The sequence below is a fragment of the Phascolarctos cinereus genome, unplaced genomic scaffold (assembly GCF_003287225.1).
Source record: "Phascolarctos cinereus isolate Bilbo 61053 unplaced genomic scaffold, phaCin_HiC Scaffold_1;HRSCAF=81, whole genome shotgun sequence".
NCBI classification, from domain to species: Eukaryota; Metazoa; Chordata; class Mammalia; order Diprotodontia; family Phascolarctidae; genus Phascolarctos; species Phascolarctos cinereus.
Genome location: NW_027555514.1, coordinates 229,143,466 through 229,171,104, shown reverse-complemented (window position 1 = coordinate 229,171,104; position 27,639 = coordinate 229,143,466). Strand labels below are relative to the sequence as shown.

The window sequence follows — 27,639 nt, the reverse complement described above, 5'->3', positions numbered from 1 at the left end:
CTAACGTGCCCTGATTCAGAGCTAAATTTGAGCACTGCCCTCCAGGTCTGAGCTCTGCAAGACCCTGACCTCAGTTTGGGCATGTGCTTCATCTGCTGGTTCAGAATGACAGAGCTTTGAGTTTCTCTTAGGGCTGGGCTTCCTTCCCTGGGTATTTCCACTGTAAGTTTCAAACTGGGCTGGCAGCTGCATCCGAGAGCCTGCTTCACTCCTGGGGGTCAGAGCTACGCAGCTATTGTCTACTCTGGATCTTGTTCCTCAGTAGACAGTGAAGCGCCTACATCTGCTCCCTGCCCTGGAAGGCCGTCCTTCAGCATGTCCCCTGCTCAGCACTGGATCTGTGATCCAGCACTGGATAGCAGTCATCACCTGCTCCCTGAATATTAAGAGGTTCGCTCTACACCGGATGTACTATCTCCTCTTTCCCTGCTTCAAAGCCTTGGCTCTTTCAGTCCCTGTGTTTGGGTGCAGCTAGACCTGGCTAGATCCCACACTTGGGGTCTGCAGGCCTCATCTCGCTATGTCAACCTGAGCTGAAAAACTGACATACTTTTTTCTTGGATTTCCTGTTAAGAACTCTGAAGCATTTTCTAGATCTTCAGGGAATAGTAGTGGGGGAGAGCTTGGCTGCACTACCTCCTTTTCTACTATCTTGGCTGGTCTCCCTGCACTCTATAAAATTACTACATTTTAGAAGCAAAATGCATTAACTGCCTTAAAATATTTTGGACTATGATTATATATTTGTGGGGTTAAAATGGGGAAACTAATGAAGCCTTGTTTATATGTCACTAAATCCTGTAGTGAAAAAATTCTTAATCTATGACACTGATGACAGTCTATAGTGAAAGCTGCTTTGATAGTCCTGCTTAGGGCTGGCAATATAAGATCTAAAGACATAATAAAACAATATTCAAGAGCATCAAATTTTAAAACATAAGTAAAATTTATATGGTCAAGTGACCTTTAGAAAAAGTCAACAAAGAGTAAACATGTCATTTGAAGAAAAACACACTCAGACCATAAAATTGATTGGCTGTTGATACTATATTTAAGTAAATAAAGCCATTCACTCATGCATTTATTTAATGAATACACGGGCATCTTAAACCATCCCCATACAATAATGCATCATTTTTCCAAATAAAATCTTAATACAATATCAGTTTTTTAAAAATTGGTTTATTTTCCACTGCTGTTTTTTCTCAGGGAATCATGATACACAGACTGATCAAAACAACACTCACAGATCTGATATGTCTGAGACCAAAACTAATCATTACAAAAATTACTGGTGGAATAATAAAAGGAAGTGCTAAGCGCAACTCTTCAGTTTGCAATTCTTGGAATACCTTTCAATGAGAACACTCTTTTTGTGTTAAAAGGATTACTTTCTCAAAGCCTATAGTTTGCTTCCAATCTACATCTATGCAGCCTACATTCTAGCCAAACTACTTGTTCCTTTACTAGGTGCTCTTGTTTTTGTGCCTTGGCTCATGCTATTTCCTTTACCTGGAATGCACTTGCCCTAGCTGTGCTTAATTCTTACCCATTCTTCAAGGCTTAGTTCAAATGTCATGGCTTCGAAGCATTCCCTGATTTACCCATTCCCATTTTCCTCAGAAGAAACTTCTGCTTCCTCTTTATATGTCTTTATATAACTGTTTACCCTGTATTTGTTATGTATTTCTGGTCTTACCTGGTCTCACCTCCCTTACTAGACTATTAAGTTCCACGAGGGCAAGGATTATATTTTATTCTTTTCTGTATTCCCTACATACTGGTGCTCAATAAATATTTGTTGAATGAATGAATCTTTACCAAGTTTGTAAAACCTTTGAGGATATGAGACAGAACCTTGCTTTTCTACTTGAAGGATGTAAAAATGTCATTTACCATCATCACCCATAATATTTCTTTTAAAAAATAAGAATTTTTCTCATATGAACTATATGCATACATTCTTCTCATAAAAACAAGTAAATTCACTATCTTCCATAAAATAATTGAGCAAAATTAGTTTTAGAAAAGATGATAAGAAATGAATACATTAATTTATTTCAGCTGCCCCTAGTTTAGGTTCTGTATTGAAATCACAACTAAGTTTTATGGCTATCAGAGGTGGATGAGTTTTAATGATTAAACTGCTAAAAACCTTGCTTTAGACTTCATCCTAAAATAATCAGATGATTTTCCCAGAGTAAACAGTGTCCTGGGCAACTTGTAGCCTGAAAACAATGTCATTTCATTTTCCAAACAAAAACAATGTCATTTCATCTCTGAGAAATACACAAGTTCAACTCCGAACTCCCACAAAACAAAAGCCAAGACGAGAAAAACAACTGCTTCCATCCTTGCCCCTGCCCCCAAAATTACAACCAAAAGTCTCATCAGCAATAAAAACTGATTCCATTTTTGAATTTTAAGGATGCAATACAGTAATATACAATGTAGGTTTGGTTCCACCTAAAAATTCTCCCTTAGAAGCTAGAGCAAGCTACGGCTCATCTAGTCTTCTGTCAAAGTAGCTTAGAAATCTTAGTATCTCTACTAAGTCATCATGGCCACGTACTAGTGCTCACTGAGGTAAATTCCCTCACTTGATTATAAATGTTAAAAGAGAAAAGTACATTTTAGCAGCAGCCAAAAATTTATATATTTTTATGTATTTACAGTATAGTACATATTTACATGCTTGTGTCAAATACTGAAATATAGTAACAGGACACCTGCAGAGTCACTAATATTTAATGCCCCCAAAGCATTTTTCTCTTGTGCAAATTGAATGAGGTTTTTTCAACCTTCTCAGAAAATTAGAGGCAATCAACATTCCGAAGGCCACCATCCATAGTCAAAGCGCCAAATCTGAAACAGAAGAAAAAGTAAATCTCCCAAAATTTAACTGATAATTAAAATATATTTGAGAAGAAAACAGCATATATTTCTGAATAAAAGGTCTTTTTAAAAGATGAACTTTAAATAGCTATTCATTTCTTATGCCTTATCCCAAATCATAGAATCTTTACAGACAGTAAAGAGATTAAAATCAATAAGGCTTTAATAATAGGTCCTCTGATTCTGACAAGCAAGCTAAAACAAGCATAGGAGACTCTGCTTTTTACAAACACTGTGAGAAACGGTAATTTTATTCCCTTAACCTGATAATTAAAATTTATAAAACCATTTTAGGAAAGTACCATTACCTCATATTTGTAAAATGCCATATTTTTTTAAAAATAAAATTTAATTTCTGTACTGCTTGTTTTCCCCCCTCACTATGTATGGTTTTTAAGTAATTCAAATTTAACATGGTAATTACAATACAATTCTGCTTGTCAGCTTCAAATTTCCTCCTGGTCTTTTTGTTTGTTTGTTTTTTGGTTTTAGGCAACTGGGGTTAAGTGACTTGCCCGGGGTCACACAGCTAGTAAGTGTCAAGTGTTTGGTCTGAGGCTGGATTTGAACACAGGTACTCTTGATTTCAGGGCCAGCACTCTATCCACTGCGCCACCTAGCTGCCCCTTTGTTTGTTTTAAAATGATTCATTAATACTGTTTTCTTTATCTTCCTTTTCTGGGAGTATAACTATTTCCTCCCAACCCATTCCAACCACAAAAGTCAAATGTTCCATTGCAACAAATAATCATTAAAAACACATTTACACATAGCCTGAGAAAATTTAAGTCTCATTCTGCATCTCTAATCCATCACTCCTGTACCAAGAAGTAATTCATTGTCAGTTTTCAGGAGTTGTAATTGTTCGCTGCTTTGATCATAATCCTTATCTCTATAAAAGTTGTTTTTCTTTATGGTGTTGTAACCATTGAATAAACTGTTCTTCTGATTCAGCTCACTGTCACTCTTAATGAGTCCCTACAAAGCCTCTGATTTCATTGAATCCGTCTCTTTTTTCTAGATGTCATAATATTATTTTAAAAACTTTTATTAAAATTAGAAATACTGAAAACCAAAAGCGAGATTAATAAAACTGAAATTAAGAAAACTAGTGAACTAATAAACAAATGTTAAGAGCTGGTTTTATAAAAAAAAACCCAACCCAATAAAATAGATAAATTTTTGGTTAATTTGATTAAAAAAAAAAGAAAGAAAACCAAATTACCAGCATCAAAAATGAAAAGGGTGAATTCACCACCAATGAAGAGGAAATTAAAACAATAATTAGGAGCTATTTTGCCCAACTGTATACCAATAAGTTTGACAACCTTTGTGAAATGGATGAATATTTACAAAAATATAAATTGCCCAGATTAACAGAAGAAGAGATAAAATACTCAACCCCATTTCAGAAAAAGAAATTGAACAAGCCATCAATGAACTCCGTAGGAAAAAATCTCCAGGGCCAGATGGATTTACAAGTGAATTCTTTCAAACATTTAAAGAACAATTAATTCCAATATTATACAGACTATTTGGGAAAACAGGCAAAGGAGGAGTCCTACAAATTCTTTTTATGATACAAATATGGTACTAATACCTAAACTGGGAAAAATCAAAACAGAGAAAGAAAATTATAGACCAATTTCACTAATGAATATAGGCACAAAAATTTTAAATAAAATATTAGCAAAAACTTTTATTAGATTTCTTCAGTGAACAAGTATGCTTTTTTCCTCTCCTTCCTATCTACTCCCCCAACCCCTGAAAACAAAAACGACCAAGCTCTTTTTAAAAAATATGCAGTCAGGCAAAACAGATGCTTGCATTGGTCTTGTCCAAAAATAGCGATCTCATTCTGCATCTTGAGCCCCCTTTATCAGGGGCTGGGCAGCACACTAACTCATTGGGCCTATGGAATATATACTGGTCATTAACCTGATTAGAGTTAAGTCTTACGGTGTGACTTATTGTCTAAATTGATCTCCTGGTTTCACTCACTTCACTCCATCAATTCACACAAGTTTCTAGGGATCTTTGAAACTGTCCCTTTTGCCATTTTCTTATGGCATGATAATATTCCATTAATATATACTGTATGTATACCATATGGCATAACTTGTTCGTCCATTTCCCCCAAATGATGGGCATTCCCTTTGTTCACAGTTCTTTGCCACAATGAAAAGTGCTGTTACAAATGTCTGTACATGAGTTCTTTCTTTGATTTCTGTGCAATATAAGCCTAGTAGTAGTGGTAATCACTGGGTCAAAAAGTATGATGGGTAGTGTTTTTGGGGGGTATAGTTCTAAACTGTTTTCCAAAATGGCCTGACCACATCAGTTTCCCCAACAGTGAAAAATGCCTCTCCAACGACTATAATCTTCATTTTCGGTCACGTTTGCCAATCTGATATGTCGGAGGCAACACTTCAGAGTTGTTTTCATCTGCACTTTTCTTATCATTACTGATTTGGAGTGTTTTTCCATATAGTGGTTGACAGTATGAATTTCTCCCCTTGAAAAGTACCTTTTCATATCCTTTGAGAACTTCTCTTGGGGTCTGGGGGGTGGGGGAGATAAGGGAAAGCTTTTGACCTTATATATTTATATCAATCCCCCAAATATCTTGGATAGCAAACTGTTATTAAAGCAATTTGCTGCAAAGATTATTTTCCCTAGTTACTTCTTTTCTAATTCTAACTACATTGGTTTTATCTATGGAAAAATATTTCAGTTTTATGTAATCAAAACTGTCCGTGTTATCTCCTGTAATCCTTTCTAGCCCTTGTTTGCTCAAGAATTCTATAGCTATAAAAGGTATGCCCTTTACTGATCCTCTAACTTGTTTACGATATGACTTTTTATACTTAGGTCATGTAGCCATTTTAATCTTTTTGTGATATATGGTGTGAACCGCTAGCCTCAATCCAATTTCTGCCAGACAGCTTTCTAGCTTTTCCAGCAGTTTCTGTTTAATCAGTGAGTCCTTGTATGAGGAGCTAGAGTCCTTGCATTTTACCAAACACTATGCAACTCTGTGGTAGCCACTGACCAACTTTTCTAGTTTTTATAAAGCATCAAAGTTGTTTGATGATTATTGCTTTGCAATACACTTTGAGATTTAGCATTGCTAGGCCACTCCTTGCCCACTTTTTTCCAGAATGTTCTTAGACTTCTTGACCTTTAATTATTCCAGGTGAATTTTTTTTTCTACTTCTACAAAGCAATCCTTCATTTTTATGGGCATTATACTGCATCTATAATTAAGATGGTATTGTCATTTTTATAATGCTGACATGGCCCAACCATGATCATTTACTTCATATTTCTCCAATTATTTGCCTGTCTTTGTTTCCATAAAGACTGTTTTGTAGTTGTATTTGCATTAATTCCTGTGTCTTAGAAGCTGGATTCCTAAAGTTTTCATATCTAATGTCATCTTCTTTGCCAATATTTTGATTCTTTTGCATAGATATTCATTAGAGATTTTGACTTACATTTTTCTTTCTATGCTTCACTGCTCTCTAGTTTAAGCATCAGGGCCATATTTTTCTTATAAAAGGAATTTAGCAGGATCTTATTTTTCTCTACTTTTGTAATCAATTGATATAATGCTGGTATTTATTAATCTTTGAATATCTGACAGAACTAACTTGTAAGTCGGCTCTTGGGGTTGCTTTCTTTGAGAGTTCTTTCTATAACATGTTCAATTGCTAAGACTGGGTTATTAATATTCTCTTCTTATTTCCTTAATCTGGGCACTTAATATTTTTGTAAACATTCATCCATTTAATTAGTTTTCCAAATATAACTAGGCAAAACAATTTCTAATAATTCTCACTTCATTTATTGTGAATTATCTTTTTTTCACTTTTGTTTCTTTCCTCTTTTTGGGGGGGAGGGCTAGGCAATGGGGTTAAGTGACTTGCCCAAGGTCACACAGAGAGTGTTATGTTTCTGAGGCTGGATTTGAACACAGGTCCTCCTGAATCCAGAGCCAGTACTCTATCCACTGCACCACCTAGCTGCCCCCCTTTTTTCACTTTTGATGCTGATAATTTGGCTTTCCTCTATTTTCTGGATCAGATTAGCTTTTTTCTTCAAATAACCACCTTAGTTTTATCAATTCAATTTTTTTTTGCTTGATGGAGAGAATTTATTACACAAAATGTCATTGCATCTAAGTACCTGAAGGAAAAGTTAATTGAATTACTGGGAGAAATAGCCAGAAAAATTATGATAATATGAAGAACTCAGTACTTAGATGCAATGACATTTTGTGTATACATAATTTTTAAGCAATGGAAAATTGCACTAAGCCTTTGGGGATACTTTGTATTTCACCATCTTTGGTGCCTTTAAACATAACACAGTTTCCTTGCTTATTAACTCTTTATCTTGTCTGAGATTAAGATTGCTAGCTTTGTTTTTTAAAAAAATTCACCTTAAGTATAATAAATTCTATTCCAATCCCTTATTTTAACTGTGGATTTTTATGTTTCAAGCATGCTTCTTATAAACATTTGGCTGGCTTTTGCTTTCTAATACATTCCACCATCCTCTACTTCATGGATAAGTTCATTACACTCATCACATTTTTGGTTATGACTCAGTTGTGTTATTTCTCTCCATCATAATCTCTTATACTTTTCCCCTCTATTTACCCTCTATATAAAGTAGAGAATGCAGAAACAGAACAAATGATCAACACTAGAAATCCCTAAGTGAAGAGAGCTGTTCCCTCTCCTCTCTTGCTAAGGCCAGACCTCAACTCTCTAATTCTGACATGTTCTTCTTAGTCATCCTTTATGATCAACCCTTTGAAGCTTCCTCTTTATTAAACCCTTCTCAATTTCCTAACTGCTGTTGAGGGCTCCACCATCCTCCTAGTCACTCGGGCTCAATTTTACCTTTGAAATATCTCTTGGGTAAACCCCCCCCCTCTCTCTTCTGACACCACTACCACCATGGTGCAGCCTCTTATCACCTCATTCCTGGACTACTGCAATAGCTTGCTGGTTGATCTCCTTGCCCCAACTCGCTCCCCACTCCAGTATATCTTCTACTTATTATCAAAGGGGATTATCCTAATGTAGAGGTCTGGCCATATTACCCCTCCCTCCCTCTCATTCAATACATGCTTCGTATTACTTCCAAGATAAAAAATAAATCTTCTATTTGACTTTTAAAGTCCTTCACAATCTGGCCCCTTACTATTTTTCTCTAGTCTTCTTACATCTTACTCCAACTCCACATATTCTGTGGTTCAGTGCTCTATCCACTGTGCCACCTAGCTGCCCCCTTATCTTTCTTTCTGGATGCTTTCAAGTATTTTTTCTTTGACTTGGGGGCTCTGGATTTTGCCTATGATATTTCTGGTTATTTTCAGTTTGGGATTTCTTTTCAGGAAGTGAATTCTTTCTATTTTCACTTGTCCTCTGGTTCTAATAGATCTGGGCAGTTTTCTTTTATGAGTTTTTTGAAATACGGCATCCAGGTTTTTTTATTTTTGTCATCTGGTATCCCTAATGAGACCCCTCTACCTACAACTGCCAGATTTCTAGACAACTTCTTGGGGAATTCTGGACTAAATGGAGAAGCTTACTTCTGTTTCTCATTTTCTTTATTATTAGTCTGTCTGGGGTCCTTTTAAGATAGTTGCCTGGGTTTATGTGGGAGAACTGGACTTCTCTACAACCTCTCATGTTACTATCAACCAGGAGTCATTTCCTTAAAATTTTTCAAAACATTTTATTATTTTGGGGGGAAGGCCATCACAGTTAAGTGACTTGACCAGGGTCACACAGCTAGTAAATGTCTGAGGACACATTTGAATTCAGGTCCTCCTGACTCCAGAGTTGGCGCTCTATCCCCACCTAACTGCCCCTGACATACATTATTTAATTCTGTCTTCACAATGACCAAGTGAAGAATATTATTGTGCCCATTTCACTTGCAGGAAATCCAGAAAGATTTACCAGAGTATAGACCTGGAAGAGAACTTTAGAAATTATCTTGTTCAACTGTTTAATCTTATAAATGAGGAAGCTGAGACCTTGAGACGTTAAATGATTTGTCCAAGGTCACACAGTTCATTAGATAACAGCCAGAACCAGAACTCAAGTCTTCTCAGTTTAAGTGTCTTTCCACAAACTAGAGTCTGAAGTTTGGACCTACAAGCTCAGGGTCTAACTAAAAGGTAAGCCTTATGTTTACAGAGGTCTTTGATAATGTCTACATAAAGCTAAAAGTTTTTTTTTTTTAAACACCAAGTTGGAATCTTTGGAACTCAAATCTTATAAGGTCCTCTACTGGTCTTTAATAACTGGTTAAATACGGTGCTTGAAGCACCAACAAAAGCGTGTGCCAAAGCTGCAGGGGGATTACTCTGGTACAGGAATTAAATGTGGTATAATAGTCTTGGACTCAGAAGACATGAACGTGAATTCCAACTAAGTGACCTATGAGCTCCACAACCAAGTTTCCTCATTTGTTATTATTATAAGGACAACTACTAGTAGAATACTGACTGGCAGTAATAGGTACTCAATAAATACTTGCAGAAATGAACTCAACAGGGGCCAGGCATGATCAAAACAACTCCCATTTATGAACCCTGTAAAGGTCTGGCAAGCCCTTTGTCACCTCGTGAAGGGAGCATGGCTCCAGCCAGATGAGAACGGGCTCACTGGCTCTGCACTATACTCAGCTGCTGGCATCTCTGATACTTGAAGGTGCACATGCAGCTGGCTTACTAAGTAACTGTACTTACACAATACTCCAGAACCAATAATAAACCAAAGGATTCCAGAACAGTACCTAACAAGTAGCTTTAGTTCAGAAAATGCAAAACGATTGTTGAAATGAGCAATTTTTACAAACAATATAAAGATGGTTTTGAACCAAACAGCTACTGATTCAAAGAGCTAATATTATCAAGAAATAATTATATAATATGGAACCCACTGTGAAATTATTTATATGATTTTCTCCCCACAGCAACTCTGAGAAGCAGACAGGTATTACAATCTCTTAAGATGAATAACAAGTAGCAAGAAGGGTCAAACCAGTTACCAGTTAGACCAAGCTGGAGAAAAATCTGAAGTAGGCTTGTGCCCACATATCCTCCATTATTGCTTAGCCAATGATCCAGGCATATGAAAGTCTGTGCCTATTTTCAATTTAGTAGATATTTAATGGGGAGTGGGGGTAGAGAAAAACCTCACCTCTCTAAAATATGATTATTTTCAGCAAGTTCTTTAACAACACCTTCCATCTCTTCCTTCAATTTCTTCATGCTATAAAACAAAAACCAATGAGTTGTCATCACTTTATAACATGAAATTTCCACCTGCAGATTTAATTTATTTGCAAGTAATGTTAGCAATTCTCAAGCAATTCTGAACTTTATCCTAGAATTATTTACTAATATCAAATAGTCAGAGCTAAAAATGGTGACAAACTGAAAATTAATCACTTAGTTGTGAACTTCTTACCCAAGAGTCATCTCCACCAGTGTGTTGGAGCTTGGATAAATGGGAGCCATGCTATGTTTTACTGCACTGGAAGCTGCAAACAATTTCTGAGGTAAAGTTTCCTGTAACTGAAACACAGAAAAGGTATATATGAATCATAAAACAAAGAGCAACAAATTTTCTACTAAAGAACTCATGCTACATCTTTTAGTAAAATTATTCATTAACATCTGGAATCAAAACTGCTAGTGGGACAACATTTATGCCCCATACATAAATCTCAAAATAATTTTAAGATGGTAGCTATATGGAAAAAAATGTAAACATGTTTCTAACTAAGAGATCTTAATTATACAAATGTTTTTCTTCTTTGCAATCCCAGTTCCTTAAACATAGTAAATAGTTAATTACTTTTAAATGGGATTAAACAAATACCTGGATATTTTGAAACACATGTTGTATATCTCAATGTTCCACTTTTTAATTCCTAGAGTGCTATTCAATCCACTGAGCATCATTAAATGCCTATTTTCACAAAGCACTGTGCTCAAGGCTGGAAACGACATAACAATTACATTAACTGTCTCTGCCAGGATGGAACTCACCAGGTTATAGGAAGGTGCATACTCAGATCACTATGTCTAGAGGGAGGGAGGACATTTTGGGCAGTAGGAAGAGTCGGAAAAAGCAGGAACAACGAGGATATGTGCAAGGAACAAAGACTTATGTAGTTTGGCTGGAACATGCAGTGCAAGGAGAGAAATAATAGAAGCTGCAGCTGGAAAGGTGAGGAGGTAACAAACTACGGAGAGTTTCTAATACTAATAAAAGAAACAGGAACTTCTCTCTATAGGCATAAAGGAGTCAGTAATGCTTTCTAGGCACAGGTTTGACATGATCATGACAGTCATCAAGAAGGCTGATCTGGCAGAGCAAGAAGGGTGGGCTGCAAGAAGGAGACAATGGTGGCAGGAAGATTTATCTGGAGGTTACTGCGATAGCCAAGGCACTGATTTTAGAAGAGAACCACCAAACTGCAGAGTTGGACAGTAACCTTCAAGGTAATCTAGTCCGACTCTTCTCCTTCTGTAACACTTTCAATAAGTAGTCATCTAGTCTCTGTGAAAGACTGGAACTCACACCGAGAGGCAGCTCATTTCACTTAAAAGATGTCAGCTTGAATCTTTATTCATCCTATATTCTAACTGACAGCAATAAACACGGGGCAAGCTTAAAACCACACCAAGACTTCTGGGATGCCCTGTGTATACTTAAGTGTTTGTGGTAATCAATGAGAAATGTATTTACCACCTGGCTGCAGGACTCCAACATGCCTCCACACCAGGCATTCTCCCTCCCCTCCCTTCCCAATCCTCTTTTCCAACTTCTTTTTTATGTGTTGTTTTCCCTCATTAGATTGTGAGCTGCCTGAGGGCAGGGACTGTCTTTTGTCTCTTTGTGGATCCCAGTGCCTGGCACGTGGTAGGTGCTTAATAAATATTTACTGACTGCCTGAGAAATTAGATTAAGAGTTAGCACAGTCTGTGCTGTTTCTCCTATTAATTACTAAAATGAGTATTCTCAAATATTGTTTATCTTAATTTAATATCAGCGGTCTTCAAGGGAGGAAAAGGCTTTTTTCTGCAATCAGAAAGGATCCAGTACCTCATTAATATAGTCCTGGTACTTTGATACCTCTTCCTCCATATCAAAACACTGATTAGTTAGAGATGACAACTGTTTCCTTAGGTGAAGCATCTTTCTGAAAGTAAAATGAATTCACTTAAAATAAGCAAGTTACAAAAATAGATGCCAAAACTGTAAAAATCAAAAAAGGTTGGTTTTTTTTTTACCTCATCCACTCTTCTGCCTTATCCAAAAATGTTTCATATTTTTCAACACACTCATCAGCAAAGTGGCTCATAGCTTTTGTTGCATAAAAGCACAGTTTCTGCCTGTAATTTAAAAATAATCAATGGAATCTTCCCCCACAAATTTCTTAATTCTTATCTCATACATTAAAAATTTATTAAATATGTAATGCAAAAGAGTAAAATTACCAAAGGGGAAACGGAATCTTTTCATCACTCTTAAAATGAAGAATATCTTTCCATCAGCAAACCTTATATATCTACACATTCCAACCTTTCAGCATGATTTCTGTTTTTGAAAGCTACCATGGTAATGACTGGAATTTAATGGGAGGAAGAAGACTGGATCATATTTAGTCAATTATAGAAGGGCCTTCAGTGATCTCAGCCTGAGTCAATCTTTTTTAACGCTGATATTCCCCTGGTGAGGATGTGGCTGCCAATCATGTTATAACTCCACAACTTCAAAAACAAATTCCAAGGGACACGAAGGGCACTGACAAAATGTGTGGTGGGCACAAACTGGGTGCAGCATCTTACCAATGCTGATCAGAATACAAGAAATGATAAAAAAACAAACCAACCATAAAAGGCATGTATAATTAGAAAAGGCAAGAAAGTCATGTAATGAATGGGAGAAATAACAGACTGACAATCAGAGTACACAGGCCAATCTGAACACAAAGTGTGTGAAGAAGAAGAATACTGGAGAGGTAGGTGGCAGTCATACCGTGGGAAGGCTTTCAATGTCGGGCTAAGGATTCAGTATCTTATTGGGATAAGAGGGAGCCACTGAAGATTCTTGAGTACCAAAGTGAAGTGGTTAGCTCATTTGGTTTGAAATATCAATTTGGCAGCTGTGTGGATGATGGATTGGAGAGGGGAAAGGATGGAAGCTGGGATACCAATCAATTCATATGAATAAGAGATAAATGTAGGCTACCTGCCTTGGCTTGGACAAAGATCCAGAGAGCAAATATTCTCTTTCCGAGTCGTTCACTCTCTGGCAGTGACATTCTTTTTAAAAAATATGTGTGAAGGGGGCAGCTAGGTGGCGTAGTGAATAGAGTACTGGCCCTGGAGTCAGAAGGACCTGAGTTCAAATCTGGCCTCAGACCAGACACTTGACACTTACTGCTGTGTGACCCTGGGCAAGTCACTTAACCCCCAACTGCCTAACAAAAACAAAAACAAAAAGTGTGACTCAGCCAAAATAAAAGGAATGTGGTTTGACATGAGATTTTACACTAGCTATACTAGAAAGCAAAAGTACATGTTAATAACACTTGAAGCTACTGGGAGGTGGTGGGTGAGGGCAGCACTGTTCACTATGACGTGGCAAACGGCAATAAGAGAAGTCATAAAAAAGAAGAATGGGGAGTAGAGGCACGAAGCCCTTCTCTTTCTGCCATTGTTCAGTAGTGAAAGTGTTTTCCCTACCACTTCATCACTGTGTTCCAGGAATGTCATGGGCCTTAATGTCCAACATACACATGGTAAGCAGTCTTATTAAGTCAAAGTTAAAGGACAATTGTTTCTATGAAATATCACAGTAGCAGAATAAGCAAAATAGCAACAAGAAGCAATCTGATGACTACAAATGTTATGTAGACACTTACTTGTCAAATTTGTGAATCTGTTCTTCATTGTAAGCTAGTCCTAGAAATATGAGTTGATCATATTAATTTTGTTAATTAAATCCCAAAATGTTGCAGAATTTCTTTTTCTGAGATCATATAGTTCAAAAAGCCTAAGAATTTAAATTTTCAAGATACCTTAAGAATAAACTATTTCCCTTAAGCATCCCTTACTGTTGAGAACCACATCTTTTAAAATAACAATCACTATTACATACAATCCATTCAATTTGACTCACCAAATAAAATGAGTTAAAATTTACTTACTACGTTCCGCTTTGTCTTTTTTGAACTGACAGTAAATCTCTGTAATGCAATTCAGCAGGACTTGCAGTTTTTCTACACTATTCAGAGAAAAAGAGATCAAGAGCTCAACTGTAGCCAGTATGGCAAAAGGCCGGCAGCAATGAAGAGCTGAGCAAACACAGCTCGCACTTACTTTCGGTCTTCTGGGTGTGTCCCTTCTTGGTTTGCCCAGGCATCTGCCAACAGGCCCCCAGGAGACAGTCTGCTCTTGGTATCCTGAAGACTGGTTTCTATTGTTCCCTGTGAACTGGAGAGCTAGAGGAGAGTAACAGGTTTGGGATTAGAGTGCCAAACATCACAAGGATGATGATGCTACTGGGGACAACATCTGTGTATTAGTCTGCTCTTGCTTAGTAGACTTCAAAGCAGTCACTTCCATCTGTAAGCACAGGGATGGCAAGGACACAATCAGCATTTGTTTTCTTAAGATTTCTTCACTGCTTTAGCTTAAACTTTTATAGATGAGGAGACTGAGGAAGTTAAGAGAAGAAGGGATGGAGTCAAGCTAGTTGTTATACACACACTATAGAATGAGCAGTAAGTAGGCTAAAGCGGGAGTCAGAAGGCAGGTTCTGTGACATGGAGCAAGTTACTTTTCCTCTGTCTCTCGGTTTCCTCGACTACAAAGTGGGCCACACACCCTCTAAGGTTACTGCTGACTCTAATTCTGTGACCCATCAGTCCGCCAGCAGGCCTGCACTGAAAGCTTTTCCGGTCTGTGCTCCGCTAACAGCCATAGAGAACAGGCTTGTCTCTGCACCATGATGAGGTACTTGATGAGAACCTTGGATTAACTGCTCATTTTATTACCTACCTTGTTATTCATTTCTGGATAATTTCAAGGAGTATGTTAATTTGCATTTGTAAGTTGGATGTTTTTTATTATCGCAAAGGGCAAAACAAGGGAACATTATGGAGAGCACAAATGGACTAGTGATTTGATACTTGGCAATTCACTGTCCCTCTGAGACTCAGTTTCCCTTCTTTTTTGATAAAATGAGGGAGTTGGACTAGATGATCTACGATGCTGCCTTCTGCCCTAAAATGTTACAATTCAAAGAAAAGGCTTAAATTACAGCAGGAGGAATTTGGGTAGGATAGAACCTATCACTGAAATTTTTGTGTGCTCTGGGAGGATACGGAAGACTCTTTTTCCAAGTCTTTGACACAGGTAGACTGAGAAGTTATCAACCTGAGTTCCATTTCTATCTCTGATAAGCAAAAGATGGACTACGGATTTATGGCTTAAGATCCAGTAATTACTTACTCGCAACAATTTAGTGTGTATGTCTGAAATTTCACCCAGCTCAGCTGCTTCCAAATCAATCTGCATCAGTTTTTCATATCTATTTACAATAAAAATAAGTCATCAGGAAAAAGACTGAACAGTAATACAATGCATACATATATATGTATTTTTAAAAAGACATTTAGAAAAGTTACACTTAAAAGTTAATTAACAACATCAGATCCACTTACTATCCTATTTAAGAATCAAGAAAAGGTGATACACGCAGCTGCCACCAAACTCCCAAAAGAGAATGGTAGCTTTCTAAGAGAAAGAAAATTTCACATTATTCTAATGTAATCTTATCAGTTAAGAAGGAAAGTGGGCATGTTAAATTTAATAATAAACAGTTGAGGCTACATATTCACTCAGATATTTAATTTCAGTAACTATTTAATGGAAATGAAGGGTAAACACCTAAAAACATAAAATAAATTTATTTTACTATTGACTCTGCCATACATATAACTAGACTACGTTTAAGAATATGAAATCACGGTAGTCTAAGATAGGGTTGAGATGAACAAGAAATGAAAAATCAGGTTTATCCCATAGCTCTGAAAAAGGTACTGAAATAAGATTTTAGGGTAACTACTCTTTACTGAAGACTAAAATTTTATTTTCAGTGTATAGGGTTTTTGGCTTACAAGGTAGGAATTAGATGTCTTTATTTTCAATTTTTTTTCCTTCTTAGAAAAAAAACAAACCCACTATTGAATTAGCATTTAATTCTTCCTAAACAGTACTGGTATTTTGTTTTCATATCATAGCCATCCAACCACCAGGAACTTTATTCTTAATGTCATAATAAAATAAGTTATTTTTATTTTTACTTTTTTTAGGCAACTGGGGTTAAGTGACTTGCCCAGGGTCACACAGCTAGTAAGTGTCAAGTTTTTGGTCTGAGGCCAAATCTGAACTCAGGTCCTCCTGACTTCAGGGCTGGTGCTCTATCCACACCACCTAGCTGACCCAATAAGTTCTTTTTAAAACAGAATTAAAATGAACTTGAGAAATTTTATCATATTATGACAAGGATACCTAAGAAATGCAACTGAATCTAACATTTTAACAACTAGAAGCAAAAAAGTAATTTTACTTACATTTTCACAGTTTTTTCAATGTTGCTGATACAGAAATCCAGAGCAATCACAACTTCTGTCTTTTTGTGTATGGTTTCATTATAATCTTCTTTAATCAGTTCACTGTAAAATAATACTAACCATGTCAGTCTACCTAAAGAGTCATTGGATTTTCTCTTTTCTACCACTTATAGTAACAGCAGCTGTTAAGAGAAGTACTATTCTTACAGATCATATGAAATACTATATGCATACTTTACAACAACATTCTTAACATACATGAAATTTGATTCAGATTTTGAGGAGGATACTGCTAAAAATTTTATTTCTAAGCACTATTATAGCACTTAATTTTGCAAGCTTTACTGTTGGTTGGTTTAATGATTTGGAATTTGGGAGTTTTATAATTCTATGAATGCAAAGTACACTAATGAATTTATTTGGCATTCAATTTACAAGCTACTACGGTTAATTTTTCCCCATTGGAAACACCTGATATAGTAACATACATTTCTTTAAAATTAAACCATTAATATGCTCTCTAAAATTGTGATACCACTTATGTAACATATAGTTAAATTTTCTTCTTTTCCACAAATTTTTTTGAAAAATCATAAAATCTTAATACTCCTATGACTCATTAAGCTAATAAAGAAAAGAAACAACAATTTCATGGGTCACTGGAAAATCCACTTGAATGGAACAGGTAACAAATGAAACTGAAAGTTTTTATTAGTAGTACTACTTAAATAAATGTAACAGAACCTCCTAAGAAGTTTCCCCCCCCTTAAAATACAGGAATTAGTTATTAAAAAACTAGTGACATTAACTCCCAAAACTTCTGCTTCTTCATCACTCACCCTCTCTCCTTACCCCTTGTGATCTAGTTTCTGTTTCCACAACTCCACTGAACATATTCTCTCAAAGGCTACAATGGCCTTTTTTCAGCCTTTGTCCTTGCTCTATCCTTCCCTAGCCTTTGACAATACTGACCACCATCCTTCCCCTCTGAATTCGGCTTCTTTCCTTAGCCAGAAACACTACACTCTCCAGACTCCCTTCCTATTTCTAAGTGCTCTTCATTTGTTTCCACTGGTTCCTGAACATCTAAACGGTCCTCAACACTCACACTTCCCCCCCTCCCCCACCACCTCAGCCTCCAGGCTCCCTTTGCAATCTCATCAACTCCCACAGCTTCAGTGATCCCATCTATGCAGGTGGCTCCTAGATCTCTCCCTCCAACTTCTGAATTTCAGGTCTCCAACTTCTGAATTTCAGGTCTGTATCTCTTAATTGGCTACAGAATACTCCCATCTGACCAACTTCAAACTCAAAGCTTTCAAAATCGAAACTTTTATATTTGTCCCCAAATCTATACCTTTCTGATTCACTATCTCTGTCAGTGGCACCACCATTCAGCCAGTCTCCCACTGTAAAACTTTGGTTTTATCTTTGACCTTTCCCTCCCCTTCACCTTTCATATCCAGTTATCACAGCTTTACAATATTTTTCACCTCTATCCCTCCCACTGCCATCATCATAGCCCAGGTCCCAATTTCTGCTGGCTGGGTTACTACAAGTTTCCTAACAAGGTTCCCTTGCCCACTTCCTTGTGCTCCTCTCCAACAACCTTCACACTGCTGCCATACTAAAAGAATTTGAGGTCTGGAAAGGGACCTCAGCAACCCCTAATTCACCGTCTATATGAAAGGAATTCCTACAGTAACATACCTGACAAATGGTCACCCAGCCTCTGCTTGACGACAGCTAAGGAGGCACCAGCCCTTAACTCTTTAGGCAGTCTATTCCACTTTGGGAAAGTTCTAATCCTTAGAAGTCTTTCCTGAAATCAGGCCTAAATCAGCTTCTTTGCACCTTCCACCCATTGCTTCTAAGAAAAAACAGAACAAGCCTAATCATCCCTCTTCCACATGACAGCCCTTCAAATACTTGAGGGGGCAGTCATTCCCCCAACTAATCTCTTCTCCGGGCCAAACATTCTCAATTCTTTTAAGTGACCCTCATGTGACACAGACGCAGTGCCTTCACTATCTTGGCTGCCTCCAGCTGGACATTCCCCAACTCAACATCCTTCTTGAACCATGACACCCAGAACTTAACACAGCCCTCCAGAGGAGATCTGATAAGGGCCAAGTGTGATGAGACTGTCACCTCCCTAGTCCTAGAAGCTCTGCCTCTCTTAATGCAGTCCAACATTTCATTAACTTTTTTTTTTGCTTGCCATATCATAATGCTGACTCGTATCTAGCTTGCAGACAACTAAAACCCAGAGATTTTGTTCAAAATAACTGCTGTCTAATCTTCGTATCATACTTACGAAGCTAAGTTTTTGCACCCAATAAGACTTCACGTTTATTCCTACTAAATTTCATCCTATCTTGCCTTTTGCATCCTGTCACTTTCCCCCTTCCCCCACTTTATAGTATTTTATTTTTTTCCAATTACATGTAAAGACAGTTTTCAACATTCATTTTTATAAGATTTTGAGTTCCAAATTTTTCTCTCTCCCCAAGACAGCAAGCAATAATAAAACATGGGACAAGGCATTGGTCTTTTATGGTCTCTTAGTCAGATTTATAGTCTCTTCCTCCACCCAGCATGAACATTCACCCACCCAATCACATCTCTTTGCCCTTCAAAGGAAGACTCAACTACTGAACCACTGTATCTTTTGTAAGATTCAATCCTCCATAAGAGGAATTCTTTCATGTCATGATCTTTGGAGGGAATGTTCTTGCCATGCATCAATCTAAAGGGGTTAGAGACCCTCTAGATGGCAGTGTTTTAGCCCTCATAAGCTATCTGTCTCAAATTTGTCATTTGCAGATTAGAAGAGCATGAACAGGTCCTTGGGATATTCTACTACATACAACATGTCACTCTGACATTGAACCACTAACAAAGACTCTTTGAGAACTAACATAAGACTGGAAGGATATGGTCACAGTGACTTAATAAAAGGGATACTTTAGGATGAAAGTCTAACCTTCTGAGGTTGTCATCTCTACTTCTAACAAGGGCTCCTATTGGCATATTAATACAAGGTCCTTAAATGCTTGTTGAATGCTGAATGAATAGATCTGATTATGTTCTTAAGAAATTAATTTAATCAAGTTGTTTGTCTAAATACTTGCTTAGCTATATGCATACTCGGGTTTGCTAGAGTGGATCAGAGTTAAGTACAAAGGGCAGGGGGAATATTTTGAGGAATTAAAATCATATTAGAAGGCAGCACTGAGTAGATACTGAATTGTAATACAAAATCATTCCCCAGTAGTAATGAATGGCAACCGTATACCTAGAAAAATGCAAGCATGTGCCTATCTGTGCAGGCAGAGTGATAAAGCCATGCCAATTTCATCTCTTTGGGGGCGATGACCACACCATGTTATCTGAAATGATAATCTGTCTCCTCATATAATGACCATTTTCAAAACTTAATGTATTACTTACATCAACCATCGTATTCCTTTTCGCATCAATTCCTGATAAAGGAGCAAGGTACTGGCAACTCTACAGGCATAACAGACGACACCTGTTATTACCTAATGGGAAAAAAAGTTAGTGATAACTAGGCTAATGATAATAAGTCATAAAAAATGGACACTTACGCAAAAATCTTCAAGTTTGATATGAGTGTTAGTGATGAACTTCAAGCTCAATAATGAGTTTACTAAATGTACAAGAAACTTAAAAGCATAACACTGGATACTTTAAAAAAAAGTGTATAACCACACATCGGTTAGTAAGGAAGAGAAATAAATGTGACACATATCAAAAGAAAATACATACAGCTTTTTGAGTGTTTGAAAATGAATGTTCTAAACCAAGGAGTTCATAATAAAATATAGGATAAGGTATTGGCAACTTAATAAACTCTGATTCACTCTGGCAAGCCAAGTATGCATATAGCTAAGCAAGAAAAAAGAAAGAGGGGCAGCTAGGTGGCGCAGTGGATAAAGCACCGGCCCTAATTTCAGGAAAACCTGAGTGCAAATCTGGCCTCAGACACTTGACACTTACTAGCTGTGTGACCCTGGGCAAGTCACTTACCCTCGATTGCCTCACCAAAAAGCATAAAAAGAAAAAGGAAAAAAGAAAGAGAAAAGCCAAAGTGTAGCAAAGGAGGATTTCCCTTGTATCAGGAGTCCATTTAATTTATTCCTCTTTTCCTAAACTTTGGTTTTGGTCTCTTTTTTCATTTATCTTCTGTGCAGGGGTTAGTAAATTGCCTGTATTTTTGGAGTGGTCCATCTTTTTTAAAAAATGAACTCCTCTGTTTAGAACATTTATTTTTGCATAATCGTACTTCAGGTAGGTCAATAATATTTGAAGAATTATACCTTGGCTTGAGTAAATACAGGGGCCAAAGGTTATTTTAACACCAGTAACGTTATTTCTCACTTCCACAGGTCATCTCTGATTTTAAATTAATGTCTTTAGGAATATGAAATATTCTGATTAAATACTAACCTTAGCCACACCAGCATCATTATCCAAATCATAACGTGGATGTATTTTAGGTAGTGAAACTAAAACAGGAAATAAATAATTATTCAGATACTAAAAAATTAGTAGTAAACATAACTTCCAAAAATTATTTTACTCTCTGCAAAGTAAAAACTTTTAATCTAACGGATGTTAACTACACTCAAGCTAATTTCCTCAGGAAAAACAATCACTTAACCAATGTCTCATATGTTATTAAATGAATATAAATCTTGCTACTTATTTAAACATTTAATAGGTGCCTACTATGTGCAAGGCACTGTGGTAGGCTGCCCATTCAAAGATAACATCCTCTTCGATATATTTTCAAATTTACTTTCTCCAAAATTACTTTGTAACTTCATAAATCTCTCAAGATAATGAACTCAACTCTACTGTTGAAAGTTTAAATAATTTTTGAAGTGCTTCAATACTTTTATGCCATGAGGATGCTACTGTGAAAAAGAAAAAAAAAAAGAAAAAATTTATTGAATGCATTCAGTGACTAGGAGTTCTCTGCTTTAAAAAAAAAGTTCTGTACAAAGATGACGCTGACAAACATTTTGCCCAATTTTTCATGAAAAAAAAATACAATGATGAGAGTTACATTTACAAATTGTATTATGTTGTAGTACACACTTTAAACTATATGATGTAAAAAGGTTTTAGCTTAACACTAGTTTTTATCAGAAATTTTACATAATCATAAACAAATTATTTACTCGAAGTTCTACCTTTCTATTGTTATTAACCTTTACAAAGCACATGCAATAATGTTAAAAATGAATTCCCCCCAATATAAAATAAGAAATCAGCATACTTTTTCATACATTAATCCTACAGTGCTCATAGGTTCCCGGCTTACTACAATGATGGGATTTTCTTCAGTAGTTTTAGGGAAATGCTGTGCCAGTCTTCCAGGTTCAAGCACTAATCGTCGTCCTTCATAGATCAATTCTTGATTTGAAGAAACAATTTTGGTCTGTTTATAAACCAAATCATGGAATACAGTAGCACTGTGTGGAAGAACCCACAAAGAATAACATGGTTAAGCAAATGATAACTAGTAATATTTTAGCAATAATAATATAATATCTGGCTTTATATAATGAGGCTATTTTCATGCACTGATAAATACATACTAATGCTATTCTGATGTGAACAGAACAAATTCTATAAACAAAAAATTCTCCCAGATAAAGTCACAAGATTCCATTCATTTATTCAACAGTCAATTCTGTAAGATGCTTGAACACTGACATAATATAAAATAACCTTAATAAAATTTGTCATAAAGCACATGCCCATCAATTAGGGGGTGGCTAATGAAATGGAACATTATTGCACTGTAAGAAATCACAAATATGAAGAATACAGAGAAGCATAGGAAAACTATTATGAACTGATACAGAATGAAGTAAGCAAAACCAGGAAATAATATAAACAATGACAATAATGGAAAAGTTTAAGAAATAGCCAATTTCAGTTAACATTTGAGAAAAAACTCCTATTAGCATATGAGGTCCCCATAAGGGCAGGAAGAGTGTTTTTTGCCTTTCTTTGCATCTCTAGTGCTTAGCACAGTGCTTGGTATCACTTAATAAATGGCAAGCACTTAATAAAGGCTTGTTGACTAACTGACAAAATAGAAATGAAGTAAAGCTTGCTAAAAATTCAAATATAGCTTGTCTATTTTTAAATCATTAAGTGTTTATGATTGTTCTCCATTCTCCTCATTCATCAAGAAAAATAACTTTTCTATCAGCCTGCTTATTTGGCCTAAAGAATATGCCACATACATAACAACATAAAAGAATACAAAGTAAGTACTTACGTATTACAACTATGAATATAAATCTTGTGGGCTGTCATTTGTTGTAAAGAAAAAACATGCACTATCATTCGGTGAAGTATATCGCTAGTTTCAGCAAAAAACTGGTCAAAACCCCAGCATTTTTCCTGGTCAGCTTCAAGAATGTTTGCAAGAACAGGGGTTAGTAGTACTTGCAGACCCCTAAAATAACATTTAATTATAAGATCAGTGTTTCATAGTTTGGCAATAATAATACTATAACACACCTATGGAAGAAAAAAAAAGCTTATTTTCAACATTTTATAGTTAATTAATGGTTACTTAATTTGCTCGATATTTATAAAATTTGACATTTTTCAGGGGAAAAAAAGAGCTTTTGTCTAATGCAATTCACTACTAATAAGTGGGATGGGGGGCAGGTAGGTGACGCAGAGGATAGAGCACCAGCCTTGGAGTCAGAAGGACCTGAGTTCAAAGCTGGCCTCAGAGACTTAACACTTACTAGCTGTGTGACCCTGGTGAAGACACTCAACCCTGATCGCCTCACCCAAAAAACAAACAAACAAATGAGATTAAAAAAAAATAAGTGGGGCATTACAGTATTCCATGGTGAATTCATTATACAACCCTTCAGGTGATTTCCCTCTCCCCCCATGTTTTCGTACCTCCCCAAACACATTATAATACTACATACACAAGGCAGGGTTGGTTAGAATGATGGTCATGAATCTAAAGTAAAGTATTGATTTCTATGCTCACAAGGTCATTACTATTTTATGTATACCAAAAAAGAACAGATCATTTAAAATGTTAAATTTATTCTTTTATAAATGAGGCTACTGATAATCTCTCATGAAGTTACCCTGACATTTAGCATTCACCATGTACCAAAGCTATTTAATAATCTTCGACCAAGAAACGTGCTTTACTGAGGCCCAGTATTAACTTACAACATGTTCGTGATCAATGATGTTTACTTTAGCGATTAGCCATGGAACAATCAGATTCAAGAAGGTAGATCAAGATAAGTTTTTGTGGCCTATTATATTTTTTGGAACATATCTGCACAGTTCATTTGAACTGTAAGACCCCAGTATTAAATTCATTCTGTATGCTCCTTGGTAGCTGAGATGTTCCAATTCTTATCACAGGATACTTACTAAATATCCAGTGTACCAAAACACAAAAACAAAAAAACCCCTGCATTTCAAAACATTATTCTGAGGTGTCTATAGACTTTACCAGACTTACAAGGGGGCCCATGACTCAAAAAAATATTAGGAGTCCTTGGTCTGGAGTAAAGGGGATAGCTGAGAAAACTGACTTTTTAAGTTGCTGGTTTTTAACTGGTAAATTTTATAAACTGGAATACAAATTCTCTGAGATGTTCTGGAAAAGACTGTCTGATATTTATTTAAATTATTAAAGGGAGCTAGATATAATAGATTACATTTTTATATTGTTTTACAGGGACATCTCATTTAGTCCCCACAAAAAATCTTGTGAGGGAGAACAGGGATTATCACTCTCCATTCTAGAGATGGAGAAAGGAGGTTCAGAGAGCCAAGTACTACTCAAGATCATACAGCACAGAAGCCACTGATTTAGCAGACAGAAAGGCAGACAACTAAAGATTACATCAAAGAAGGTTCCTGCTGCTCTTGGATCACTGGTGTAAAGCTGACAGAATGTGTCCAATCCTCATCATTGTATCCAGGGGAAAGTGAAGCCCAGATAAGGGTAAGAAAACCTACCCAAGGCCACAGAAGGCACTAGGGGCAGTGGAGGAAGCCAGGTCCTCTGGTTCTAGCATCATTGCTTCTTCTACTGTACTGGGCTGCCTTCATTGGAAAGGAATGAAGTTGGGCTCAGGGGATTCAGTCTAACTTCTGCCCAAGAACTACTTAACTCTTGAACCTAATTCTTTTTTTTTTGCTTTTAGGCAATTGGGGTTAAGTGACTTGCCCAGGGTCACACAGCTAGTTAGTGTCAAGTGTTTGGTCTGAGGGCAGATTTGAACTCAGGTCCTCCTGACTTCAGGGCCGGAGCTCTATCCACTGTGCCACCTACCTGCCCCATATTGAACCTAATTCTTAAGAGAATCCTGTTACAAATTCATGATCCCACCAGGTAGTAGGTATGGTGATATCCCTTCTTCCGGACCAATTCCAGGTCAGTATTTCCTGTTTTTAAGTCCCCTACTCCACTCCATTTTTTAAAAAAGGAATGATGTTCTTAATGAACAATTTTAAACACTGAAGGGAAATCCTGGAAGAATACCTGAGAAAGAAGAGCTCTGCATATCCTACAATGTGCTGGAATCTTATTGTGCTGAAAAAAGTAGTTAAACCACAAATGCCAAATAATTAAAACATTATCTTGGCTCTAACAACTGAGGAGAATATGGAATTCTTTATCATTTGTAAGTTTCCTTTAATCTAGTGTTTTGTTTAGTAAGATTTTCATCTCACAAAATTTTTCTGGCTATGGAAGCTCAATGAACCAATGTTCACTAGAATATCTGAACTGTTGGAGGAAAAATAGAAATAATAAATGCTTTATAATTTCTTAGCCTTCATGAGACCTTATATAGAGTTTTGGACAAATATTTCACAAAAATAAAAGCAGTTATCATAGTCCTTCAATTCCTGTCCTTTGGGAGACTGTTTTATTTCTGTCTTTGAATACAAGGGCAAGGGCCCTGTATCTCAGTCCATTCAGCACGTGTCTGTTCATGGCAGGCACTATACTGGGGGCTCCCTATTTTTACTGGACTCTGGATTTCACTGGTGTAGGATGCTCTTACAAAGGAATTCCTCTACCAACACAGACTTACTCTTTCTGTGACACTTACAGAGTTAGAAAGCTGTCTGGGGTCACTGAGAAGTAAGTGACTTTCTAGGGTCACATGATCAGTAGGTGGCAGAGGTCAGCCTCGAACCCAGGTTTTTCTGACTTTGAGGCTAGCTCTCCATTCACTATGCCATGCTGCCTCAGGCAAGAATAGCTTCCTTCACGAGGAAAGAACATGAGGATAGGCAAATACAAAGTAATTTGACAGTTTTTTGGGGGGTGAGGAAGAGAAAACACTAACAACTGATCACAGAAGGCTTATGTATGACATAGCACTTGAGCTAGGCTTTGAAGATGAATAGCTGTAGAACTGAATTGAATAATTTTATCCATAACCACTCACCTCAGTCAGGTGAAGCACGGTTTTACCAAGACCAACATTCTGGGCACATTTCCATACTATTTTAAGGTCAGAAACTGTACTTCAACCCCTGACTCAGAAGTTTATGCCATTAGTCATTAGACTAAGTAATAATGTGCAGGATCACTGAAAATCTACTATAAATAGAAAAAAAAGAACCATTCAAAGCAAATACCTTATGAATGGTGGGTCAGCAGCTATATCTCTGTATGGGAAATACTGTTCACTGGAAAATATTTCTAGTGTTAAGACAGCTGGAAAAATTATGGTGTTAACCAACTATGGTCATGATACTAAGAGATCAGGTAAGGACAGTACACTTACCTAGAAAGGCTACAAGAAACAGGCATGTCTGCACTCCAGTCAATTGGCCCATTTTCTGCTTTTTGTACTCCTGATATTGCACCAGAAGGTTTTCCAGTAATTATTTTATACCTTTGAAACAGTAAGAGCAGACAAAAACAAACTATTCATTAAGTCGTGGCAATTAATCAGTTTATAAAAGTCTTTTTCATATGTGCACCTCTAATAATTTCCTGACACTTTGTAATATGCACAGACATCACAAAGGGGTCAAAATACGCTGACTACGCCTGAAGTGCAGAGAAGCTATAGTAATGTTTCCATTAATGTTATCCAAGCAAATCTTAACTCCGCTACAACCTTCAGAGGGAGAGAAGAAGCCTCTAGCAAGTGGTCCTGCACTCTTTTCCTGGGCCATGTTGCCTCCTCTGAGACACATCCAATGTCTTTCTCTCCTCTTAATCCTTTCCTCTGATTTAGTTTTGATTTTGTCCTCCATGATCTGTGGTAAATAATGCTTTATTGTCCATTAACACCAACTTCACTTTCGGTGATGGTCAGGTAATTTTAGATTTAGTTCTAGAAGGGAACTTACGAGTCATCCAATCCCTTTCACTTTTCAGATGAGGACTCTTGGGCTCAGAGAAGTTACATTACTTAAAGCCGTACAGGCAGATATGAACCCAGGTCCTCTAAATGGAAGTTCAATGCATTTTCTACTCTATGTGTTGGCATTTGCCATATCCAATGCCTTCCAACTTTCTTCTTGAAATATTCCTGATACACAGGCATAAGCCTTCTCAGTATTTTAAGGCACAATGAATCACTTGGGGAGAATCCTGCCCTAGTGTTCACGCACCTTCTTTAGCTCTTCATCCTTTGCAGCAGCTGTTGGTTTGTGTTGCTGCGGAGTTGTTTCTGCTGTGCCTGACTGGTCCTGACCCCATTTGGGGTCTTCTTGGCAGAGACAGTGGAGTGGGGTTTGCCTTTTCCTTCTCCCACTCATTTTATACATGAAGAACTGAGGCAAACCGGGTTAAGTGACTTGCCTAGGGTCATACAGCTAGTAAATGTCTGGGGACAGATTTGAATTCAGGTCTTCCTGACTTCAGATCTGGTGCTCCATCCACTCTGTCACCCAGCTGCCAGATGCTGATTCATGCACTGCAATTTTCTTCATGGTCTTTTTGTTCATTTGCTAATAGTGAGCACTGAAAGGTCAGATGACCATGTTCATTAAATATTA

The 27,639-nt window shown here is 36.9% G+C and overlaps 1 protein-coding gene across 1 annotated transcript in view; it reads right to left on the bottom strand.

Annotated features, from left to right (window-relative positions):
* Positions 1-1,162: 1,162 nt before the first annotated feature.
* TBK1 (TANK binding kinase 1) overlaps positions 1,163-27,639 on the bottom strand; it is a 52,396-nt gene continuing 25,919 nt past the window's right edge. The window contains exons 8-23 of the mRNA XM_078146131.1: positions 26,415-26,525; positions 22,898-23,077; positions 21,884-22,079; position 21,455; positions 21,049-21,107; positions 20,029-20,120; positions 16,576-16,677; positions 15,452-15,530; positions 14,318-14,439; positions 14,146-14,222; positions 13,861-13,900; positions 12,224-12,325; positions 12,036-12,132; positions 10,392-10,498; positions 10,122-10,193; positions 1,163-2,865 (exon numbers count right to left, since the gene is read on the bottom strand). Of these exons, the coding sequence (XP_078002257.1) occupies positions 2,814-2,865; positions 10,122-10,193; positions 10,392-10,498; positions 12,036-12,132; positions 12,224-12,325; positions 13,861-13,900; positions 14,146-14,222; positions 14,318-14,439; positions 15,452-15,530; positions 16,576-16,677; positions 20,029-20,120; positions 21,049-21,107; position 21,455; positions 21,884-22,079; positions 22,898-23,077; positions 26,415-26,525 (1,489 nt within the window). The 3' untranslated portion in view covers positions 1,163-2,813. The remainder of the gene's footprint in view (positions 2,866-10,121; positions 10,194-10,391; positions 10,499-12,035; positions 12,133-12,223; positions 12,326-13,860; positions 13,901-14,145; positions 14,223-14,317; positions 14,440-15,451; positions 15,531-16,575; positions 16,678-20,028; positions 20,121-21,048; positions 21,108-21,454; positions 21,456-21,883; positions 22,080-22,897; positions 23,078-26,414; positions 26,526-27,639) is intronic.